General features: G+C 28.6%; 1 protein-coding gene across 1 annotated transcript; it reads left to right on the top strand.

Annotated features, from left to right (window-relative positions):
* The first annotated feature begins 1,844 nt into the window (after nt 1–1,844).
* LOC149565899 (CBL-interacting serine/threonine-protein kinase 6-like) lies at nt 1,845–2,381 on the top strand. Its single transcript, XM_089816399.1, has one exon. It carries the CDS (start codon nt 1,845–1,847, stop codon nt 2,379–2,381), a length of 537 nt encoding a protein of 178 aa, XP_089672525.1.
* The last annotated feature ends 21,476 nt before the right edge of the window (nt 2,382–23,857 follow it).

Here is a 23,857-nt window from a genome sequence, read left to right as displayed (position 1 = left end):
CTCAAGACAAGAATCATACAAGTGTTGTGTTTGTTCATGGTAAGGTGAAATGTCAAAATGGATGTACTTACAATGGGAATTTTCTATGTGAAACATCTTCTTTTATTTAGTTTTCTAATGAGTGAAACTTATTTTGGAAGGTCTTTGTGTTGTCAAGTCTTTTAGCTCTCATCTAGACTTGTTGTGGCTTCAAGATTGTGTTATTTTCATGGAGGTTCTAACAAGGAACAACCTAATGCATTATCAAAGATTTCCTCTATTAAATTTATAATCTATGTCTTTAATACTTCTTTTATACAAAATTTATATCTACCCTTGTAAGAGTTACCTCTTGACTCATTATTAGGAACCCGAATTCCTTGGACAAAAAATTCTCACTCCATTACAATTTCTCTAGTAAGGAAGTTCTTTAGATCTCTCCATGTAGAACCCACTCATTGATGGAATTTGAAAATATTAAATGTTGTAGATCTACTTCAAGTGGCTACAATGTTATTCTTATTCTTATTCCTCCACCTCGAGGTGACAAGGTATATTTGGTAAGGGCTATATGACACATTTTGAAAATTTATCCTTAACTTAAAATAAAAAATGGTATTTTAGATTCAACATCTCCAACAAAAATATCTAATTAGATTCCCACCTAGTTGAGGTTCCAAATTTTTTGTTTCCAATACTGGGATGAAGAATTATAAGCTAGAATTGTCAATGCTCTTTCTTTATTAAAAACTACATATATAGGGTGGTGAGAGACAGGGAACATTTTTGTTTCTAGGATTTAACTTTTACTCCATGTTAGTTATATATCACTAGCATATTGGCCACTATGATCCTTCTTGGGGATTTTTCACTCATCCATAAACAATTGAACATTTTTCACATGCATCACAAGATTTCAAAGTTAAACTTCCTACTTAGTCCAAAACATAAGAAAATATTATGTTTCTTTCCTTATTTATGAAGTTCTTGAGATTTATTTCCTTCATGGTTCTCCTATTCAAGGTAAAATCTAAGGCCAGGTTGTTTGTGGATACTATTTAAAAGTTTGGGATCCCCTTTTAAGTATAATAATATATCATCAAAGATATTTCTCTAATTGAGATCACTTTGGTTAAGGTATGCCTCAAACCTCCATTTTGTTTTATCATTAATGTTTTATAGTTTCATGTTAATATAGTGATTACCTTATTCAGTTTTTTTTATCATCTTAAAATAAGCTCTAATTCTTTACTTAAATCAAAAATATTTATCTTAATAAAAATAAAAAGAATTATACTAGCCATATATATTATTACTATCCATAATACCATACGTATTATTATTGACTTTACTCACTACATACTACAGATACTAGTTTTTTAAATTTATAAATAGTCCATTTTCTATTAATAAAATATTATAATAAAATATATAATTTTAAATACTTTAAAAATTTGCTTCTGAAAATCCATCTTGCTATTGATTACACAAGTGCAAGCAAGTGCAATAACTGTGTGATTAGATATATTATTAAATTAAATGTAAACCTGAAAGAAGAAGCAACTAATTACGAGTTTAATTTCTTATTAAACTTTTAATTTTTCCTGAGCACCTTTTATTAAAAAAAAACGTATAAAGGTGAAAAATATTATGCAACCATAGCAAGACTTAAAATTATATTGCATTTTAACTGTGAAGCATTAGGTAAAAAATATTAAACCTGTGCAAATACAGTTAATCTAAACTTACCATATTATTGTGAATTAAAATATAAAAGTGTAATTGAATCTCTAAAAAAAGTTAATTGAATAGGTAAGTTAATAACAAAAACATTTGCCGGTTTTTTAAAATAAAATCAAAAGGACATGACCAATCACCATTGGCTGCACTGTTGCACCTCTTCCGTCCAGGAAGACAATTTGTTGATAGACAGTGATGGCAACTTAAAGGTCTCTGACTTTGGCCTATGTGCGTTACAGACAAAAGAAGAAATGAAGAGAAAATTATTACAGAAAACAACGTGTGGAACTATTGAATACGTTGCTCCAGAGATGTTTTACCGCGGAGGTTATGACGTTGCAAAGACAGATATATGGGCATGCGGTGTTCTTCTCTACAACTTTTTGACGGGAAGTTTTCCATTTGAGAATGCCAATAGACCACAGCTTTTGAAACAAATCATGGCGGCTGATTTTTGTTGTCCTGGATGGCTTGGCAATGAAATGCAGGTTATCTTACATAAGATTCTTGAGCCTGAACCTGAAAACAGGATTACTATTGACGGGATTATGGAGTTAAATTGGTTCAAAGAAAGTTTAAGTTTAAGGGAAGATTTTGATGATGTTGGTGGTTGTCAAGTTACTACTTTGCTACTAAGTTTTCACCTTCCAATGTTACACTGAACTTGGATAATGTAGAAAAGGATGGGAAGGATGAGATTTTACGCGTTACAAAGGGTTTCAATAATATGTCATTGACTATGTATAGCGAAAATGAAAGAAATGAGAGTTTTAGTGTTACAAAACGTTTTGATCATATATCAACGATTATGGAGAGGGAAATGAAAGAGAGGAGACATCTAGTATTACAATAGATGGTGATGGTATATCAGAGATTATGGAAAGAGAAAATGAAGGGAGTGGATAGTCTAAATAGTACAAAAAATTGTTTGATTATATATCACTGTTTATGGAGGGGAATATTGAGAGGAAGGAGGGTTTTAGTATAACAAAATGTTTTAATTTTATATATGATAAAATTAAAACATATTAGTATAACAAAATGTTTCTGAATCGAAATCTGTGAAGGATCGGAATTTTAATTTGACTATTTGTTTTGTGTAAATTAAAGTCTCAATATATCTCAACTTTTTCTATATATATTATATAAATATATAATATGTATATAGCTAGTAGCATCCACAGGGGATGTTGAAAGAATAGGATTCTAATATTTATTATATAATATTAGATTACTACATAAATTTTATAATATGAACTTGTATAATTATATTATGTAAAAGACAAAATTTTGAATTTGATAAATAGGTTTGATTTAATGTAGGTTTGGGGTTGTAGTTGTTTAGTTTAATACTAAAAAATGTCAATGTTTCTTCATCCCAACTCACTCTCTCTCTCTCTCTCTCACACACACACACACACACACACACACACACACACACAATTTCTCCCATACTTACCTTATTTATCTACCTCATGTCTCTCACCTTGTCCCAATTTTATCTTATTTATGCCCTATGATTACTCATTGTCTCTCCTTATCTTCCACTCACTCTTTCTCTTACTCCCTCTTTTCACCACATCTTCCCTATCTCTATTTTTTATACCTACAATTCTATACCCCCTTAATTAATATCTTTTGCAGTCCTCCCCCCTATCTCTCTCTCTCTCTCTCTCTCTCTAAAACTTTCTATTCTCAATACTCTCACCATATTTTCTCCCTATTTACCTTATTTATCTACCATATGTCTCTCACCTTGTTCCTATTCTATCTTATCTACCACTTCTCTAATAATTAATCAGCTCCCTACTCTCACCATATCTTTTTTGTATTTATCTCCTTTATCTACCTCATTATATCTTATCTACCACCTATAATTACTCACTCTATCTCTTTATTGTTAACTCACTTTTTTTCTCACTCCTTTTCACCACATCTTCCTCATCTCTATTTGTTATACATACACATATATATCCCCTAATTAATCTCTTTTATAGTCCTCCCCTCTCTCTCTCTCTCTAACACTTCTTCCTACTCTCAAGATATTTTCTTCTATTTACCTTCTTTATCTACCTAATTTCTCTTACCTTGTCCCCATTCTATCTTATCTACCATTTCTCTAATAATTAATTAGATCCTTTCTCTTGCCATATTTTCCCCTATTTTTCTTCTTTATTTACATCATGTCTCTCATCTTGTCCCCGTTATGTCTTATCTACCACTTATAGTCACTCAGTCTATCTCCTTACCTTCCATTCACTCTTTCTCTTTCTCCCACCTATTACCATATCTTCCCCATCTATATCTCTTATATGTACACATCTAAGAGATATCCTTAATTATCATCCCTGAGTTCCATCTCTCTCTCTCTCTCTCTCTCTCTCTCTCTCTCACACACACACACACACACACACACACACACACACACACACACACACACAATATTTTTCCCATATTTACCTTATTTATCTACCTCATGTCTCTCATCTTGTCCCAATCCTATCTTATTTATGCCCTATAATTACTCATTGTCTCTCCTTATCTTCCACTCATTGTTTCTCTTACTCCCTCTTTTCATATCCTCTCCTAATAGATCACCCTCTCTAATCTTATATAATAATATTTTATGTATTGCTCAATATTTAACCTATTTTTTGATTTTTTTTATTACAATAATTAAAATTTACTTTGTATATGTATTTACATTTAATAGTAATCTAGTTTAATGATTAAAATATTTTTTAAAAAAATTATTTATCTAAATATATGATTCAATATATCCAATTATTTTAATGTTACAGAGTAATATTTTTTGTAGATAATAGTGTGATCTAAAACTTTGAAGCAAAAATTAGAATACAATCAACCCAAAAAATAGAACAAACAATAATAATTTTTTTAACATAATGAGGTTAAATCAATAAATAAATATTTTTATTTAAAAAATTGATTCTAGATCTTATTATGTTAGAAAACAATCATTTATAATAAAAAAAATGAATTATAACTTATAAAACACATATATTATAGAAAAGGGCTACGATTTGCAATTTAAAGGAATAAAGAAAAACATATTTATTGAGAAAACATATTGTGCTTAATAATATTAAATTTTATAGTAGTTTATATAATATGAATAAATTTGTTATGCATGAATAAAATCATATCTTTTTATCAATAATAACTAATTTGGTCAATGTAAAGATCTTATAAAATAATCACTAACAAGATAAGTATTGTGACCTTCATTTTCTTCATGATCAGCTTTGACCTCTTCCAAAACATCTAGAAAAATAGCTATTTTATTAAATGTCTCCCTTACTTTTTCTATAACATTTCTCATTCTTAGAATTTCATTATTAGAGATGAAATCAATTCCTACTACTGCATTTTCAAAATGTAGAAGCAATTTATAACAACTCTCCAATGTAGATTTTTCGTGTTTATCAATAACAGTTTGAGGGGATCCATCAGAGTTCACTAAGCCCACTGGACTTGGCATAATAATTTTAGACTCATTGTCAGAGTGGCCCATTGTATTATTATTATATCCTGAAAAAACATAAAAGATTATAAATTAAAACATATTACATGTAATTTATCATATATGGTTGCCTTAAAAAATATATATCATTTACACATAAGCAAATATACTTCACAATAAATAAAGATTATTATATTAATTTTAAATTTAAACAAAAATAAAACTCATCATATAGAAGTATAGTACATTAATATTCTTAATTGCTTCTTATACATTGTAGAGTGCATGTGGTCATCTAAAAGTCTAAAAATATCTCATAAAAAATCTAAAATCTTTAATAAATTGTAATTATCAAAATGTGTTAATAAAAAATGAGATATATTAAATAATTAGAAACAAAAATAAAAATAAAAATTCTAATATGAGTTACAACAAAAGTAAATGCAAATATGAATGACAATTTTTCCTATTTGAAATTGTTTGATTGAATATTGAAATCCTTGTGGAATTATTTTAATAGATAGGATATTGAAAGTGGTTACAATAGTATCAAGAATCAATCATTTGAATCTGAATCACTAGATTCATCGCAGTGAATCATGTTTCTTTGAAGTAAGTCATGTGGATTAGGATCCAACAAATCAAACCAGTATAGGTGCTCAAAGGTTCATCATCTCATATATGAAGTACCATTATTTGAATGTCGTAGTATAGAAAATTCACAAATTGATTGCGTTCATGTAGATATATTTTCTATTACAAATTTTTTTAGTTCTTTCATGAAATGGAAGATTTAAAAAGACCCCCTGAGGCCCCCAACTGTCAACCACATGCCAATTCTAAGGTGTGTCATGTAATCCAGCAAATTGTATACAAAAAATTTGGCCATGATAGTGAAATTTCTCTAGACCTTGAGTACTAATCTGTGGACCTTGAAGCATTGTTTTCAACCAATAAGAACCATTTTCATTTGAATCTGTAGGGTAAGGAGTTTGTTCCAGATAGATCTCTGCAGGAACAAAGTACAATTTGGTGGGATCACACTCCTCACAACAAACCAATTCTTCAAAAATAGGATCTCTATAGAAATGGTTGAAATTTCTAAGAGTTAGAGGATGAAATGTAAGAAAACCTACTTCCAAAAGATTTCTTTTTGAACATAAATATTTTTCTCTTTCTTCACTATGAATTCTTCTAAGATCAACATACTCGTAGAAGTCATCAGTTCTAATTGTTCTTTGCCTTAACATTTTTTTTTGAAATATCTGAAAGAGAGAAAACAAAATAAAATGACTGCGTAAAAGAAAATGAAATCTAAATAAAATATTTATTAAAAACCTAAAAGAGTATTGTCAAGTGGAATAATTAAACATAAATAATTCAAAATATGTTCTTTAAAAAAATATTATAATTTGCAATTTAACTAGTACCAATATCAAAGAATAATAGAATTATTTTTCCTAGTCCTTCTAAGAAAAAGAACACATATAAAATCTTAGTAAATGATCCATATTATATATTCATGGAAGAACTATTTACAAATTATTTTACAAATATAGAGAGTGAACCATATTATATATTCATAAGGAGATCTTACAATGTGTTAATATAGCTAGACAACCACAAATATAACATTGACATGGAATAATTAAACAAAAATAATTCAAAATATGTTCTTTTAAAAAACATTATGATTTTCAATTTAAATGGTATCAATATCAAAGAATGATAGAATATATTTTTTCCAGTCCTTCCAAGAAAAAGAACACATATAACATTTGAGTAAATGATCCAAATTATATATTCATAGAAGAACTATTTACAAATGATTTTACAATCCCATTACAATAAAAAAATTGTACCTATTGCAATCAAAGGTACTATAATATTAAAGAAAAATGTTTTATGACATATTTTCTATTTCTCTAAGCCTTATTTCTTCTACTTTTCTTCTTTCAACTTGTTTTCCCTTTTTCATTTTCTCATAGCGATCATAGGAAAATGGTGGCATTATCCTCAATCCCTGTAATGATTTTACACAAGAAATCACAACAAATGTCATTCATGTTCTCTCTATTGGACCTATATCAATTGTTTCTTTTTCAAGTGTTAAACCTTGAGATTTTTGTATTGTTAATGCCCAAGCCAATCACAAAGGTATTTGAGTTGTACAAGCTCTTTGTACTTGATATATTGGAACTATTTTTGGATTTTCTTCATTGAATGGGAATCCAGAGTAAGTGTCAAATGTCACCAGTACATACAAGGGTAATTTTGGTGGCATGGTTTGTGGCTTGTACACAATATCATAAACAAAACCTAGAGCACCATTTACAAGTCTTGCTTCTATCCATAAATTGGAAATCAACATCACTCTTGCATTCTTTGAGATCAATAATTCCATATCTAACTCATCCATAGAATTTTCATCTGCATTAGTAATGATTGATACTTTAGTTGCAATAATACGTGCAATAGGTTCTCTAAGAGAATGTAACATGCTTCTATTATGAATGCAAACATTATCATTTGTTGAAAATAAATGAAGATTTTTATCAAAATCATCATTTATTTCTGGAATAATATTAATTCTTGTTCTCAACATCAACAAATTCCAATCCAGAATTGTGGGATTTGCATCTCTAAGATTGTTGAATAACTGGTGAAATTTTTGTTGTTCTAAAACTTGCATATGGTACTTTGTATTTTACTGGAGGTAATTGTCCAAGGTCTCCAACTAAAATGATTGGAATTCCTAGCAAAAATAACAAAAATTTATCAATTAAATAGATTTTCAATATAATATTTTTATACATCATGAATAACATTAATCAAAATTTAACAAATAAAAAATAGCTTAACACCTCCAAAGCTGAGATTTGATTTATGAGGAAATGCCTGACAAAGCTTTGAGTCAATATTCTCAAGTAGCTTCTCCCCAATAAAGCTCATTTCATCTATCAATATGTATTTTATATGACTCATTTCCTCCTGAAAACTGGTCAAACATGTTCCTTCTAGTTGCATGAAATCCTTAACTAGAATTTTCAACTTTGAATGTATTGTTGATCCACCAATGTTAAATGTTGCTATTCCAATCAGTGCGAGGAGTAGTAGAGGGGACGGATTTGGCATTGTAGCTTATTTTAGATACTTGCTAATTCCACCAATCAAATATGACTTTCCTGTACCCGCAGTTCCTTGAACAATCATGTACAATGGATCCACACTCTCACCTGCTTGATAGTGTGTCATAATGATGTCAAATGATTTTTTGTTGTCTCTCACTAAATTTTGTTGTGTTGATATTTTTCTCTATGCAAAAATCTAAAAGAAATCCATTTTCTCTCATTCTACAGATAAAATTAATTGCCACATTACTTTCTTCATCTGACTTATATGTATGTGACAAATTATATTGTCTATTTATATCCCTTCATCCCAACATATCAATTTCAGAAACTTGCATTGCTTGTCCATGATTCAACCATGAAATTATTTCCCCTTCATGCTCTGTAGTATTAGCATGACCAATAATATTGTCTTGGCTTTCTGAGTCACTTACATTCTCATTGTCTTCTGATTCTATTACTCATTTAACATGACATGGAACATAGTTAAATGACTACCAATTTGAAATGATGGAGTTATTATCTTCACTAATATCAATTGCAATTTCTTTGAATGATTTGTATAGAAGCAACTATGAGAAAAAAAAGTCAACAAACTTTTTAGATTGGCATGTCGAAATAGTTACAAATCTTGGATATACCCTAACAATTGCATTCTTCTGTCTTCTTTTCTAGTTATTTTCATTTTTTCTATTTTTATTAAATATCCACGATCTAAAGGTATCAATCAATGACAAATTCTCCATAGAGCTTGGTCTCCTTCTATATGCATCAATAAAGGATTCTTTTGGCTTCTCACTTTCACCCTCATTTTCTTTTGTTATTGGTTTAAAAAATTTGTGTGAAACATTTAGATTAACAAATTCTCTACTACATTCAACCAATGGAAGTTCTAATAGCATATGACATGTCTCTTGAGCTCCAACATCTCTTTCAACTATAGTTTCAGTTAAAAGTTTCCTATACACCTTTGAGACAAAGTGATCAAGATTTTCTATATTGGCCAAATGTGTTAGCATTTGATGGTAGGTTTCTAAGTTTCTCTTTGCCTTTGCTGCATATTTTACAATGTACCTAATAATTGCATGCTCTGAAAAAATTGGCTAGCAATCAATATTAGCTCTCCAAAACTAGAGAGTGTAACGATTGTGTGAGTTAACTCTATCATCATTTCTAGTAGGCTCAAACTTCTTTTCACAAGTTTCAATGTCCTCATTTAACTTTGAACCATTTAGATTTAGAGGCCAAGGGGCATTGTACCTACACATTTGAAATAAATTATTTAATATTATACTAAATACTCACTCAATTTATATTCCATATGAAATACACCATTGAAATAATTTCTACCTACAAGCCATTTTTCCTTTCTTTTTTCTAAGACATGCACCCTCCTTACACATTGTACGCCTTTCAATATTATTTAGAATTTCTGCATAATCTTGATCAAAATCTACATCCATAAGTTGTCTTGTGTCTCTTAAGCATGGATGTTTTGAAAATTTTTGAAATACTTAAATCAAATCACTTCTAGTTTAGAAATTGTTCAACATAAGAATAAAAAACTCAATATTAAATCCAAACATAATTTATAAACTTATTGTAGATATACCTACATGTTATGTTGGTGAGCATTAGCTCTTGGATTTCATGCACGAACAATTTTGTTAAAATAATTTCTAGCTTCATTTACCTACTCTTTATTATGCCAATCTATTGAATCCATATCTGGAGTGCCATGAAGCCATAAAAAACTATGTACATGTGGAGACCCCCTATGTTTCCATTCATATCTAGACCAAAAGTCTTTAACATTCAATCCCTTTTCTAATATCTCCTTTCAAAACATAGTATGTCTAAGGTGCATGCAGTAAGTGATAATGTGAGGGTAGTCAATAACATTCTATCTTCTCCAATTCTAGGCTTCTTTAGGGTTAGTTGGTGGAGTTCCTGGCATTAGTACATGTAGATCAGGCTAATACATATCAGCTACACTTAATGTAAAGAAAATTGTAGGTGTCCCTAATTGCCTAAGCATGTCACATAATTCTCCTTGACTCTTAGTCCAATATGATCTTGTGCCTCAAAAAGTTGTGCCAAATCACATCAATTTATCAACAAGATCAGAATTCGATACATGTTCCATATGGTCTCTCAATTCATCTATGGTAATTGGTAATTCTTGGATATGTCTTTTTACAAATATAGAACTGGAATTTTGTGCTCGGTGTCTCATTATCATGTTCAACATGTAATATTGAAATCTAGGATTTTTCCCAAATCTATTATCTCTAAATCGAATAAGACGTTTCACATATTCATGTAAAAGAACTCATCTCAATCGTGGCTCAAGCGAATCACATTCTCTTTTAGGGAACAATGTAGGAAAAGCCATATCCAATAATCCCAATATTACATATTCGTTCACTGGAGATGCACCAACTGATGGTCAATCAATCAACCTTAAAGGATCAATATTTGGGTTTTTAACCCATGCATGGATAAATTTTATTTCTCTTTGAAGGTTTGGTGGTCATATTGCCATAGATGTGTAATTTTAATTGTCAGCATCTTCCTCTATTTTAGGTTATACTAACAAGATATCATTTGATTCTAAGTCAAACTCAACATGAACTGTCTTTATCTTATTGAAAATATTGTAGTCTCTATCTTGTTCGACATCATCCAAAGAATGATCATCTACTTTTACATCAGAATAAAATTTATCATTACTAATCGTATACTTTAGTGCCTCATAAACCCGATCTCTGTTGACTGTAAAGTCATAATTTGTACCTCGTTGATCTTTTTTCTGGACAATTATCATTGGAAACTCTTTAATTAGACGGGGAAGAGTTTTATATATTCTTTCTATATCTTGGGGAAAAATTATTGTGTGCCCTTTGTATTTATATTATCCCCCTATTGCATGTGTCACCTGCAATATTGGACTGACACATGAAATCAACATCTATTTTACTTGAGTTAAATTTGCAAGTTCCTTTGGTTGTGAGCCTGGATCCATATTGTTTGATGCAGAGAATCTGTTATTTCCTTTTTCCTGTTGACATCTTGAACACATTAAAACTTCTCTTGAACGTCTTACTTTTATCCCAGGATAGCATTCTTGACACATATAGCACATTTTTGGGTATACCAAACTATCAAGTTGATTTCAAAAAAGTGGTTGAAGGTTATGGAAACTATTCCCAAAGAATTCATGATAATTCTCATCTATTTGCACATTACAACTATGAATTTTTTCATTATTGTTTTGAAGTTGGAGTGCCTATACTATATTGTTTACCCTTCTCCCATCATCCCTTTGTCTTTCTTGTTGGTTTTGGTTTAGCCTTTGATGTTTCCTTTCTGTATCATTCATTTGTTCATGGCATCTCTTTCTATATTCCCTTTGATAATTTCTTCTATATTCTCTTTGCTCTATGACATATTGAGTATTTATATTTCTAGTATAATTGTGTGTATCAGTTTCTATTTTAGGCACTATGTGTTGTTATGGAGTTATTGTATAGTCCATTTCAATTAGATTCTCATCTACTAAATTGTCATTATTCATTCCTACAATATTTATTTCTTCACTTTCTTTGACAATTCATTCGCTAGGGTACCAACTTTGAATTTCTCCTTCGGTTTCATTCCTTTGATCTTGTTCTCTTCTTGTATACTTTCCTTCACTTCTTTGTCTTTCTTGTTGGTCTCGGTTCAACCTTTGACATTCTCTTTCTATATCAATCATTTGTTCATGATTTCTCTTTCTATATTCTCTTTGATAATTGCTTGTATATTCTCTTCCCTCTATGGTAGATTGAATATTTATATTTCTAGTACAATTGTGTTGGTCAATTTCCATTTCAGGTACTGTGTGTTGCTGTATAATTTTTGTACAGTCCATTTCACTCACATTTCCATCTACTGAATTTTCATTATTCATTCCTACAATAGTTGTTTCTTTACTTTCTTTGTCAATTCGTTGGCCAGGGTACAAACTTTGAATTTCTCCTTCAATTTCCTTCCATTGTTCTTGTTCTCTTCTTTTATAGTATCCTTCATATTCCCTCATAGATTTAGTTTCATGCCTATGAGAGTGAGAGTCATAACTTATTTTTTGGAGATGATTCTCATTTTCTCCTTTGATGGAAACCCATTTTTGTGGACATATATTATTAGGAATAGTATCTATATTTCCTTGAATAGTGTTTGTATCATGTAATTCTTCAAGTAGTCTTGTTATTTGTCTTCTGGTATATCTATCCCTGTCTTGTTCATTACAAATGAGACGTTGGTTTTCCCTTGCTATAGCACTCATTTGTTGTTGTTTTCTTCATCTGTACTCTCTTTGATACTCCCTTCTATGTTGTCTCCGCTCTTCATCAGTTTGAGATCCACGTGTCATTACTATGAACATCAAATAATTAAATAAGAATATTTCTAATATAAGATTAAATTATGTGATATGTAATATAGATAATTTGGAAAAAAAATGTTTTTAAAATACTATTAGATTTTTGTAGACAAATTTAGAAATTAGTTATTATCGAAAAGAATAAATATGAAATAAGAACATAAACTCAAAGTGGATATATAATATATATTTTATCAAAATATACTTTAAAAAATACTACTGATTTTTCTAACTCTTGTGTCTCATAAATCATTTTAAAAGTTAGTATTCTATTAGTCATACAAATAATAAATAAAGATAATTTATTAACACCCAATTTCTTTAATTAAAAATAAACCCACATATAAAATTTAACATACATAACTTGTTTCATTTATTCACGTGATATACAAAATTGTCACATAAGTATAAAATGCACAGAAAACATTCCATTTTTCTTTAAATAAAAGAAATAATTACATTGCAAAGACATGCTTTGAATGAAATGTATTGCATTAGAAATTCTACATAAAGATTTAATAAAAATCATATAACACCACTATGTATATTGAATTTTAGGAAAAACTCTAGACAAGAATTACATTCTATGATTTTTGTGCAGTTTTAGCCTCATATGTCCTGATGACTTTCATTATTTCATCTTCTTCTAGTCCTAGCTGATACTTCATCTTCACCTGTATAAATGCAAAAACTCTTTTCATCTTTTTGGTTGTTTAGTCTATTTATATGCAATCTTTTTCACATTTACAAATAGTAAACTTCTTTTGCATCAAATTGTCAATGTCCTCTTTACATGAAAACTTTTGAATTGAATTTGAAAATTGTTGAAAAATGTGTTCTTCGGATCGAACATTCAATGGACATTCCCAAAAAGGACACCCGAGATCTTCTCCAAACATCTAAATCAGTGAGAAACTATTTTTTGACATATCCTTAAATGCATCCATTTTCTTGTTACAAGTTAAAAGTATCCTTTTCCTCATTTTAAGTGTTGTAAGCCACTCTAAAAGAATCTCTTTCCTATGTAAAATACCAAAATATTGTAGCTAGACATGGGAGGATCTTGTCAATGTTCTAAAAATTAGAATTTTTTGTGTACAAACCAATAACTCTTTTCTAATATTTTCATCTACATCCACCCCATCATTTGCAATCTCCATTATATTCTCATAATATTTTAGCCCCCTATTTATGAATTGGCTACCCAAACATATTGCTTCTTTGTCTAGATTATGAGACAATGGAAAAGAATGTGAAGGAGAAGAGATAGTGCAACGGACAACTTCAATTGATCTACAACTTGGAGAGTGTTTAGGTGAAATTTTGGAATGAGAATTAGAAGTCGAATGTATAAAAGGTGATCCATGCGAAGTTGATTCTTGTAATTTTGTCATAGTAACACATTCTTCCTCTAATGTTTTCCTTTTCAATAGATTTGCACCATTACTAACATTTTTATGCATGCCATGCACACATGTGTTCTTTGAAGAAATAGGATCAAGCTTTTTTATGATCCTTGGAGTCATATGTTTATCATAATTGATCATAATCACATCAACTAGTTTAGAGCCCTCTATAATATGCGGTGCAACCTGATAACTTAGCATAGGTATTGAAATTAAAGGATAAGACCTTTGTAACCACTCCATGAACATAAGCATGACACTCATAGTCCTATTTTCAATTGATGTATCCTCAGGAATGTACCAATTAACTCTTGGGATATCCTTTGCTGAAATATTTTCTGTAGGAAATAGAGGACTTAATTGATTCCCATCCTCTTTCATGTCATCATCTATATTCTTAAATTTACATGCTCTCATCACATCAATGCTTAATCTGCAATTTTCTCGAATCAAAATCTCCAAATCATTCTGACAATTTTTCTAGTGGTCTTCCAAACATGGTAAATGTTTGTAATTGTTCCCTAAGCATAGATCGAATTTACCTACTAGGTCAAAATTACATCTTCCATTTCCAAATTTATAGATAAGAAAAGGGGATAGATCTATTTCTACTATTTTAGCAACATCAATATCTGTACATGAATAACCACCAATTGTAATTGGGAAATCAAAAAAATTGGTTACCTTTGCACCATAATGTTTTATGACATCCACAATTTTTTTACACAATTCAAGTAACAAGATTCTATCTGAAGGATACCTCAGTAATTTTAATGGTATACTGTGATAACCAGAAACTCTTAGGTATGAAAAAGTTTGAAATTGAACATGCCAATTTCCAACTTTATTATTTCATTACATGCTTCTATTGATATCCTTTTTCTTGCATCATTTCAAGTTTTCTTATTATGCAATATAAGAATGCATCATTGACTATGCAGAAATGTCTTTCACTTTCAATGAGTTCTAATTGTGGAAAACATTCATACACCCTTGGCTTTCTACCACCAATACGTCCAATCCTTGTAAGACCTCGGTATTTCCCCTATACAGCCAACATGTACACCAAATAGGAGGTCATGTAGAATTTCTTAGTTGATAACACATTCACTAACTATTTGTCTAATTTATCGCTAATTGTTGTAGCCCAGTCTATATGTTTTATTTTTATCATTTTCATGATAAATAGACACATCCATGGTTCAAAATTCTTTACCTCTTAATGTCCATGCACCCTATGCATGAGAGTAATGTTATCTTTTACCTCTTCCCTAAACTCAGATTTATGTTGCCTTCTTGCCATCTTCTTAACATTGATATTTTCTTGAAGCAACAATTTTTCATGAACAAAGAAAATAGTTTTTTTTTTTTTTTTCATATAGTACTCATTACCTTTTTCCAAATCCATGGTCTCATATTTAGAATGTTCTTCTATGGGGAATTTTTTTTGTATCATGATAGGACTAATATCCAAAATGGTTTCTCCATTTGGAGTAAAGATCTTTCTCTTCTCTTTATCATAACATTGTGCACATTGTAAAACCAAATCCACTGACTGCACAGAATTAGGGAATGCTCCTACTTCAACTAAACCAGAAGTTGCCAAGCCTTGAGACAAAATTGAAGTTTGCTCCACATTTCTTATAATTTCAATGAATTCTAATATTTCAACATGACCTAAGTCGGTATCGCATATCTCCTCAGACTTAGAAGAAAATAAAGGCTAATAAATTCTTTTTTTATATTTGAACTTCATGATATTAGAATTTGCTAAAGAAAAAGAGAAAATATTAGATTTATAAAACAAAAAATTACTATAATGACAAACCAAACTAAAATTTAAAAATAAAAACTATATTTTTACTACATCAAAACTTTAAACTTTCTCATGAATTACATTGTAATATAAGTTTTAATTTAATTTAAACAATAAACTCTAAGACTCCAAACAAAATATATGTAGTACAAGATCCTCTCCTCTAAAATTTAGATTCAAAATTAAATAGTTCTAAAATTTCAAATTGAAACATCAACTATTTTGAAACATCAACTATTTTTAAATTATTAATTAATTTTTTTTCAGTACATACATAGAACCCTTATCTTTAACCTAATTGAAGAAAAAGTGATGTAGGTATCAAGAAGATCAATATTGTTAATGATAAATTTCTATCTTCCACAATCACAATAGAGAAAAACACATCATTGTTAGCCATCTAAAAATTGGAAATTATAAATTTTGAGAATTTTTTAGCTTACCATACAATTGTATGACCCTCTCTAAATTTCTTTTGAATAGATTACTAAATTAATATGTAAACAATTTTATTATTTTTAAATAAAGTATTTACAAAATAAGTAATCAAAGCATCTAATGATTTAGGTTAAGAAATACAAATGTATTAGCTTCTATAAGAAAAATGGACAAAATCTCTAACCAATAACTCTTTTCTAATTTGTTCTATTTTTTTGTGAGTTACTAAAAGCTTACTCTTCAAATTTTAATTAAAGAAAGAACTTGTATCATTCAATTGTAAAATGACAAGAGTGGAATAAAAACAAAATGAACAAGGAACTTGGAAATATCAGTTGAGTTTGTCCTCTGCCTATTTCCATTGTGTCACAAGTGAATTTAATAAATAATTTAAATAAACTATTAACTAATCATTTTTTTCATGTTAGTAAAAACATTGAAGAAAATATAAATATAAATGAGCATAAGAATTTTATAGTGTTATAATTTCTTGTACACATTTAAAAAAATAACTAATTATTGTCAATTTCTATTTTAAAACATAGTTTTCTATTACAAATATTCAAAATTATCCTCTCTAATCAGTTATCAAAAAAATCTAATTTTATTATCTTTATTCAAATATATGATTTTGAACTATTTAAAACAAAATCTACTTTTTTATATATAATATGTTAAATAGCTGAACCCTGGTGTTGCCCATTTCTTCCAATTCCTAGCTGAATTTTTTTCTATGTGTACTTTTCAAGATTCACAGCTGAATTTAATAAAGAAATCTCCAATTTGATAACCATCCAATTCTTTTCCCATCTGACCTTATTACTGAACATATTGTAGTAAAAGTATAAATTGATGTAAAAAATTTATTTTTTTATAAAAGTTGATTTTAATATTTATATAATTCAACATATAATTATATTTATATATTTAAATATTATAAATCACATTAAATTACCTTTGACAAAATCAACATTTTATTTCTTTACAAAATATTTATTAATAATATATCTAAACTATAGTTTATATACAATAGTTATCTATATTTATTGATAGGAAAATGCATATATATATAATTTATTAACTTATAATAACATAACATTATAAATATTATATATTATTTATATTATTATTTATAAAAATCACAATATTAATTTGTTGTAGATCTATTTAATCAAAGTCTTCAAATATATTTCATTTCAATCTTAACTTATTTTTAGGTTAGACAAGACTCTAGTTGTATCACAACTCTTGTTAAGTTAAACATCTAGTGTAATTATTTAATTATTTTATGAGTAAGAGGAAATATTCTTCATCCTAATATTATATCTTATGTATATTTTTTGTTAAGTTATAACACTATTTTACATTTATATAATTTATTGAAATATTAATCAATTTTTAATAAAATTCATATATGTCTTGAAGATCATTCTCTTGAATGTGCACTCGAAGGATATGGATTCTCTTGTTGTGATAGATAAAGATAATAAATAGAGCAAAAAGAATCAATTCATTCGAAGGTTAACGATTGTAGATTCCCAGCTGCAATATCAGATTAAAGATCTTAAAGATCAGTCGTTACTTTGCAAGCTATGAAAATCAAATTTAAGAAAGAAAACTCTTGAAAATTTGATTTGTCAACAATGGGAGGGAATTGAAAATGTTTTTTAGCTAAATAAGGAACATGCAATTTTAAGCGTTCTTTTCAGTACTCCCTAGTTGAGAGACAAGGTATATTGAGTGAAGCATTGGTTTCTCAAGGGTTCAAGTATTTGCATGTAGGCTTAGATTCCTAATTTCAAAGTAGAAATTTTTAATGTAGATTATTTCCTTTTTGGTTCCAATTTCTTGATCTAGGTATGGAAAATATGACTAGGGAAATTATTCAAATCATGGCCAATCAGTTGGGTATATTTCTAAAGTTGGATGAGGCTTTCTTTGAATCTCAAGATCAACCAATTAGGGTGCGTATGATGATGGATATGCATGATGACTTTCTAGAAGGGATCAATTTATTATCTAAGTCAGGCTCCTTAGTGCAAAAATTATAATGGAGTCTTCCAAAATAGTCTACTTCAAATGTCATTTGTTCGGACATAAGCATTCTAAATGTAGAGCTCAGTGGGCTGTGGATGTTGTTCCATTGGTAGATTGTGATACTCCATATAAGTTTTAGTCATCTTTGCCTACTATGAAGAATCAACATATCCCTAATTTTGTAAGAAATGCTAAACTTAATGATCCAGGCATCTCTAGTAATCAGTTGTGTCTGCATTTGAGGAGCATTTGGTATTCAATTCAAGTTCAAAACGTTTGACTCATCAATCATGCAATGGAGATGTTTCTAAAACAATTTGTTTCCTAGGAGATGGTGTTGGAAAAGATTATTCAATTGTGTGTTGTCATTGATATTGCACAAATGTCAATATTAACGAAGCAATGAAGAACTTGTAGTATGGATCACACAAATTAAGTACTGCTTGAGCAATCAAGAAAGGAAGGGCATTGAGTGTTAATTGAGAAATTAGGTTTTAAAGGATATCCCCAATAAAAATGATAAATTTTGGCTTTCTTGTTCATATTGATAATAGATAATGTAGTATTGTCTGAAAAGTATTTTTAATATTAAAAATTATTCCTTTGAAATACTTATAGAAATACTTATACATTATAATAATATGCATAATATATATTATTTATTATGTAATATATATATATATATATATATATATATATATATATATATATATATATATATATATATATATATATATATATATATATATATATATATATATATATATATATATATATATATATATATATATATATATATATATATATATAAACCTCTAGCTTAGTTTAGTGAAATGACCTTCAATCAAATAGAGAAGGGATGTGAGTAAGAGTTGGAAATGCTACATTATTTTGCAAGGAAATTATAAGATGTATGACTAGGGCTTAATACCATTGTAGACTGGAGCAATATCTTTTCAGCCAATAGGAGGAAATGATAGGAAACTGGGGCATCCAAAATTGATGCAAACTAAGTCCAACTATAACTTCCTCCATAGAGCATTTTTTTTTTATTGAACACAAGGTCTAGCTATAGCTTCCTACATTGCATTTGATTTATAGCTTCTAATAAATATGTGTTAGGAAATGATAATGCATACTTAATTCTACACTCTTTTTTTTTTCCTGTTGTTAATAAATTGTAGGTTGTTTTGTTTCCCAACATGATGAGTTTAGAGGCAACTATTTTTTCTACTGCTATTGAGTTGAACAACTATTTTTTGTTGTAATGCCATTAATTCCACCATTTTGAGAAACATTTTAAAAAATTTATTAAAGACTGGTTGTGCATAAGTAAATTGGGCTCTTTGATTTTTCTGAGTTCTCCATTTCCTTTCTTCAAGCAGAGTGCTAGACATGATTCACCAGTTAAACAAACTTTGGTAGAAGATTTTTCAACCAATTTTTTTCAACACAAAATTACAGTCCTTCATAGGTTTGAGGGTCTTCATGCGACTAAAGAGCCTCTTAGCTAATAAATGGAGATGGATGGAGGGGAAGAGGTGGGGAAAAGCAAAAAGATCTACTAAATAAAGAGGATAACTAACCAACAGCGAGAAGAAAATACATGTCTAGATAATCAAACAACCCTAAGATTAAAGAGGAAACTATGAATAAATAGAATCGAGGAGAATCTCAAATGTAAAAATCTATATTCTCTATTTGAATAGGGGGAAAATAATAATAAAAGGACTGAAACATTAAAAAATAAATAGAAAAAAATTGAGTGAAGAAAATGGGTACCTGGGAATATCGATATGAAAAATCTATCCTCAATAAATTCTTCACCTATTTAAAATATGACCAGGGAAATTATTGAAATCATGGCCAATCAGTTGGGTGTATTTCTAAAGCTGGATGAGGCTTTCTTTGAATCTCGAGATCAACCAATTAGCGTGTGTATGATGATGGATACACATACTGACTTTCTAGAAGGGATCAATTTATTATCTAAGTCAGGCTCCTTGATGCAAAAATTATAATGGAGTCTTCCAAAATAGTCTACTTCAAATGTCATTTGTTCAGACATAAGCATTCTAAATGTAGAGCTCAATAGGCTGTGGATGTTGTTCCATTGGTAGATTGTGATACTCCATATAAGTTTCAGTCATCTTTGCCTACTATGAAGAATCAACATATCCCTAATTTTTAAGAAATGCTAAACTTAATGATCTAGGATAATAATAAAAGGACTGAAACATTACAAATTAAATAGAAAAAAATTGAGTGAGGAAAACAGGTATCTGGGAATATCAATCTACAAAATCTATCCTCAATAAATTCTTCACCTATTTGAATTCTTTGTTCTGACACAATAATGAAAGAAATGAAAAAATTGCATACAGATATTGCCAATGGAAAATGTAGAGAGGAAAAGTATTAAATTCAAACACAAATGAGACTCATCGGTTCTTGGATTCAATGACTGTAGTCAATGTAAAGAAGAGCAATGTGATGTGAATTAAGTAGAGCATTGGAAAGTTATGCGATAACTACAACTAATCATAAAAAAGTTAGTTTGGTTATAGTTATCCTTTAACCATTTATCACACTGATATTGGATGTAATAGTGGTTATCGATCATCTAAGTTTCACAAATTTTCAGTTCAAAATTTTTTTTTGGTCATTCACAGATTTGAGGATCTTCATGTGACTGAAGAGCCTCTTGGCTAATTGTGAAGGGGAGAAATAAAATGGAGGAAATTTTTATTAATGCATATAGTTTTATCAATATCAACTATTATGAATAGGGTAAATGAATGGAAGACTAGTTTCGTACTAATTGTTTCAAAGAGTCAAAATAATAGGTAAGAGAGATTTTCCTCTTGTTTCTAATGAATAAAAATATTGAGGAAATTACTAACAAACAATTAATTATATTACATGATTTTCATTTGGAGAATCTCTTTCTATAAATGTTTTTTTCCTCAATTTTGGTTGAATTTGAAAATCTACAAATTTTAATTTTCTTTCTTTATTTAATTCAATAAAATAGTTTGAAATTTTAGGTTAACTTTAAAGATCACACACTTAGTGGGGCCCTCACAAATTTAAGATCTATTTTTATTTGCTCTCTTTCATCTATTTACAAAATTTTGATTATTTTTTTTATAATTTAATATTATTGTCATAAAAAATAAAATAGTTCTTCAAATTAAATAATGTATATAATTTAACTTTAATTAAAATAAATAATTTGATAGTGAATTTTATAATATAAAGCATGAAACTATATTTTGAAATATAATTATTATGTAATATTAAGTGAAATTTAAAATTATTCTTATTTAAATTGTTAATACTTTATAAATTTATAAACAATTAATTATATATATATATATATATATATATATATATATATATATAGAGAGAGAGAGAGAGAGAGAGAGAGAGAGAGAGAGAGAGAGAGAGAGAGAGAGAGAGAGAGAGAGAGAGAGAGAGAGAGAGAGAGATGATTTTCTTAATATTTTTAATATGTGACAAAGAGTATAACTAGTTAGTCACAGATTAGATTATTTAAATTATAAAAATATTTGTATATATTAATAATCAAATAATTAAAAAAAATGTAACTATTCTTAGTCAAATAAGTCAATAATATTGAAATACAATTTTAAGCAATTTTTATCTCTCTTTTCTATTTTTTTGACCAATTATTATTAATATAAATATAATGTTTCACCAAAAAAAAGTCTTTTATTTATAAATTCATTATATAGTTTATAATTTAAATAATTCTTACTTACTTTACAATAGAACTTGTCTTATCATGCAACCATAATAAATAATAATTTATTTTTAAATCAATACAATATTAAATTTTTTTATAAGCTTGTTGTTGTCCTTTTTTACACCCTATTCATTGGTTTCTAATAAAAGAAAAATTAATCATTAATTATATCAATTTAGCATATATAGTTTTAAACAATGAATTTGATTTAACATAATTTTTAAATCTATTTTGTTTCAAGTTGTAAAGTAAATTAGCTAGTTTCGCTTTTAAATTACTAAGTCATAAGTAAATTTAATTTCAATTAAAATTATAGAATTTTATTATTAGTGATTAGTTTTATTTTTATAACTTTTTCTAAATGTTAAAGAAACGTGTTTCATTTGTGGCAGTTAGATTTGGTGATTAAACAATATTGTGATACAACTATGCAATCTTTCTTACCAGAATTCATTACAATTAGAAATAGGTTATTATTTTATGGATGAATCACACCTTGCACTATATTGAACAAGGTTGAGTCTTCTCTAATTTTATACCTTTTGATTTGTTTAGGGAGAAGCTTCACCTTTAATACACCTAGAATACCAAAAGTTGGAAATGAGTAGGTGGTGTTCCTAAAGATTCTTTAATCCTTACATTATTTTTTCCCCATTTATCTTACTATTTTGATGTGAAACCTTCTTATTGATATAGAAATAATTTGTATTCTAGGATTGACATTGACTTTTAATTTCTTTCCTCAAAAACATTATTTTTCTATCGTACATTAGCTAGGTATTTGAACTGCAAAAAGCCATATTTATAGAAATGGGTATTGGTGCTCTACTGATTTGTATTCTAGGATTGACATTGACTTTTAATTTCTTTCCTCAAAAACATTATTTTTCTATTGTACATTAGCTAGGTATTTGAACAACAAAAAGCCATATTTATATAAATGGGTATTAGTGCTCTACTTTTTTTTGTAGGAATTTGTTTCCCCTCTTAGGTCATTAAAGTATTTCTTTTTGTTGGAAGAGATATTTCTTTCCTAATATTATTTTTGAGTTTCTTGGTGGATGACTCTTGACAGTAGTTCTTTTACCCAAACCATATGGTGCAAACTTTTACCCTTTTGATGTAGATTGAACAGAACTTGATTTTTCAAAGAGTACCTTATACAAGGAGAAGACTAATTTTAACTATGATTATAAGGCATATAAATTCTCTCCTCAATGATAGACTTCCATATTCAGAGATATCAACTATAAGTTATAAGTTAGTCATCTCATGCTAAGACATTTAAATCTCATAATCTTTGATTGTACTAGAAGAATATTAAATATATTTGAATGATGTAGTTGATCTACATAATGATTGATTTGTTGTTGATCCACCCCATTCAAACTGATTGTTAAAAGCTAAGGCTAAAGCTTTTCTCACAAATGACTATTATAATTCAAATATTTCTTGGACATAACTATTCTCTCTAGTTGATCTTACCATTGGGCACTTTGAGACACATGAAGATGTTTTTTATAGATATAAGGAAACATTTGAAGCATCTAGTGGAATTCAAATGAGGGGATAACATCCCTAGGTCAAACTTTTCGGCACCCATTTATAGGATTTGGAAAAAAAAATCCCCTTAT

The sequence above is a fragment of the Cupressus sempervirens genome, chromosome 3, assembly GCF_028749045.1.
Source record: "Cupressus sempervirens isolate cs-2001-9-10 chromosome 3, ASM2874904v1, whole genome shotgun sequence".
NCBI lineage: Eukaryota > Viridiplantae > Streptophyta > Pinopsida > Cupressales > Cupressaceae > Cupressus > Cupressus sempervirens.
The sequence above is the reverse complement of the archived record's forward strand: the minus strand, read 5'-3'. Positions and strand labels throughout refer to the sequence as shown.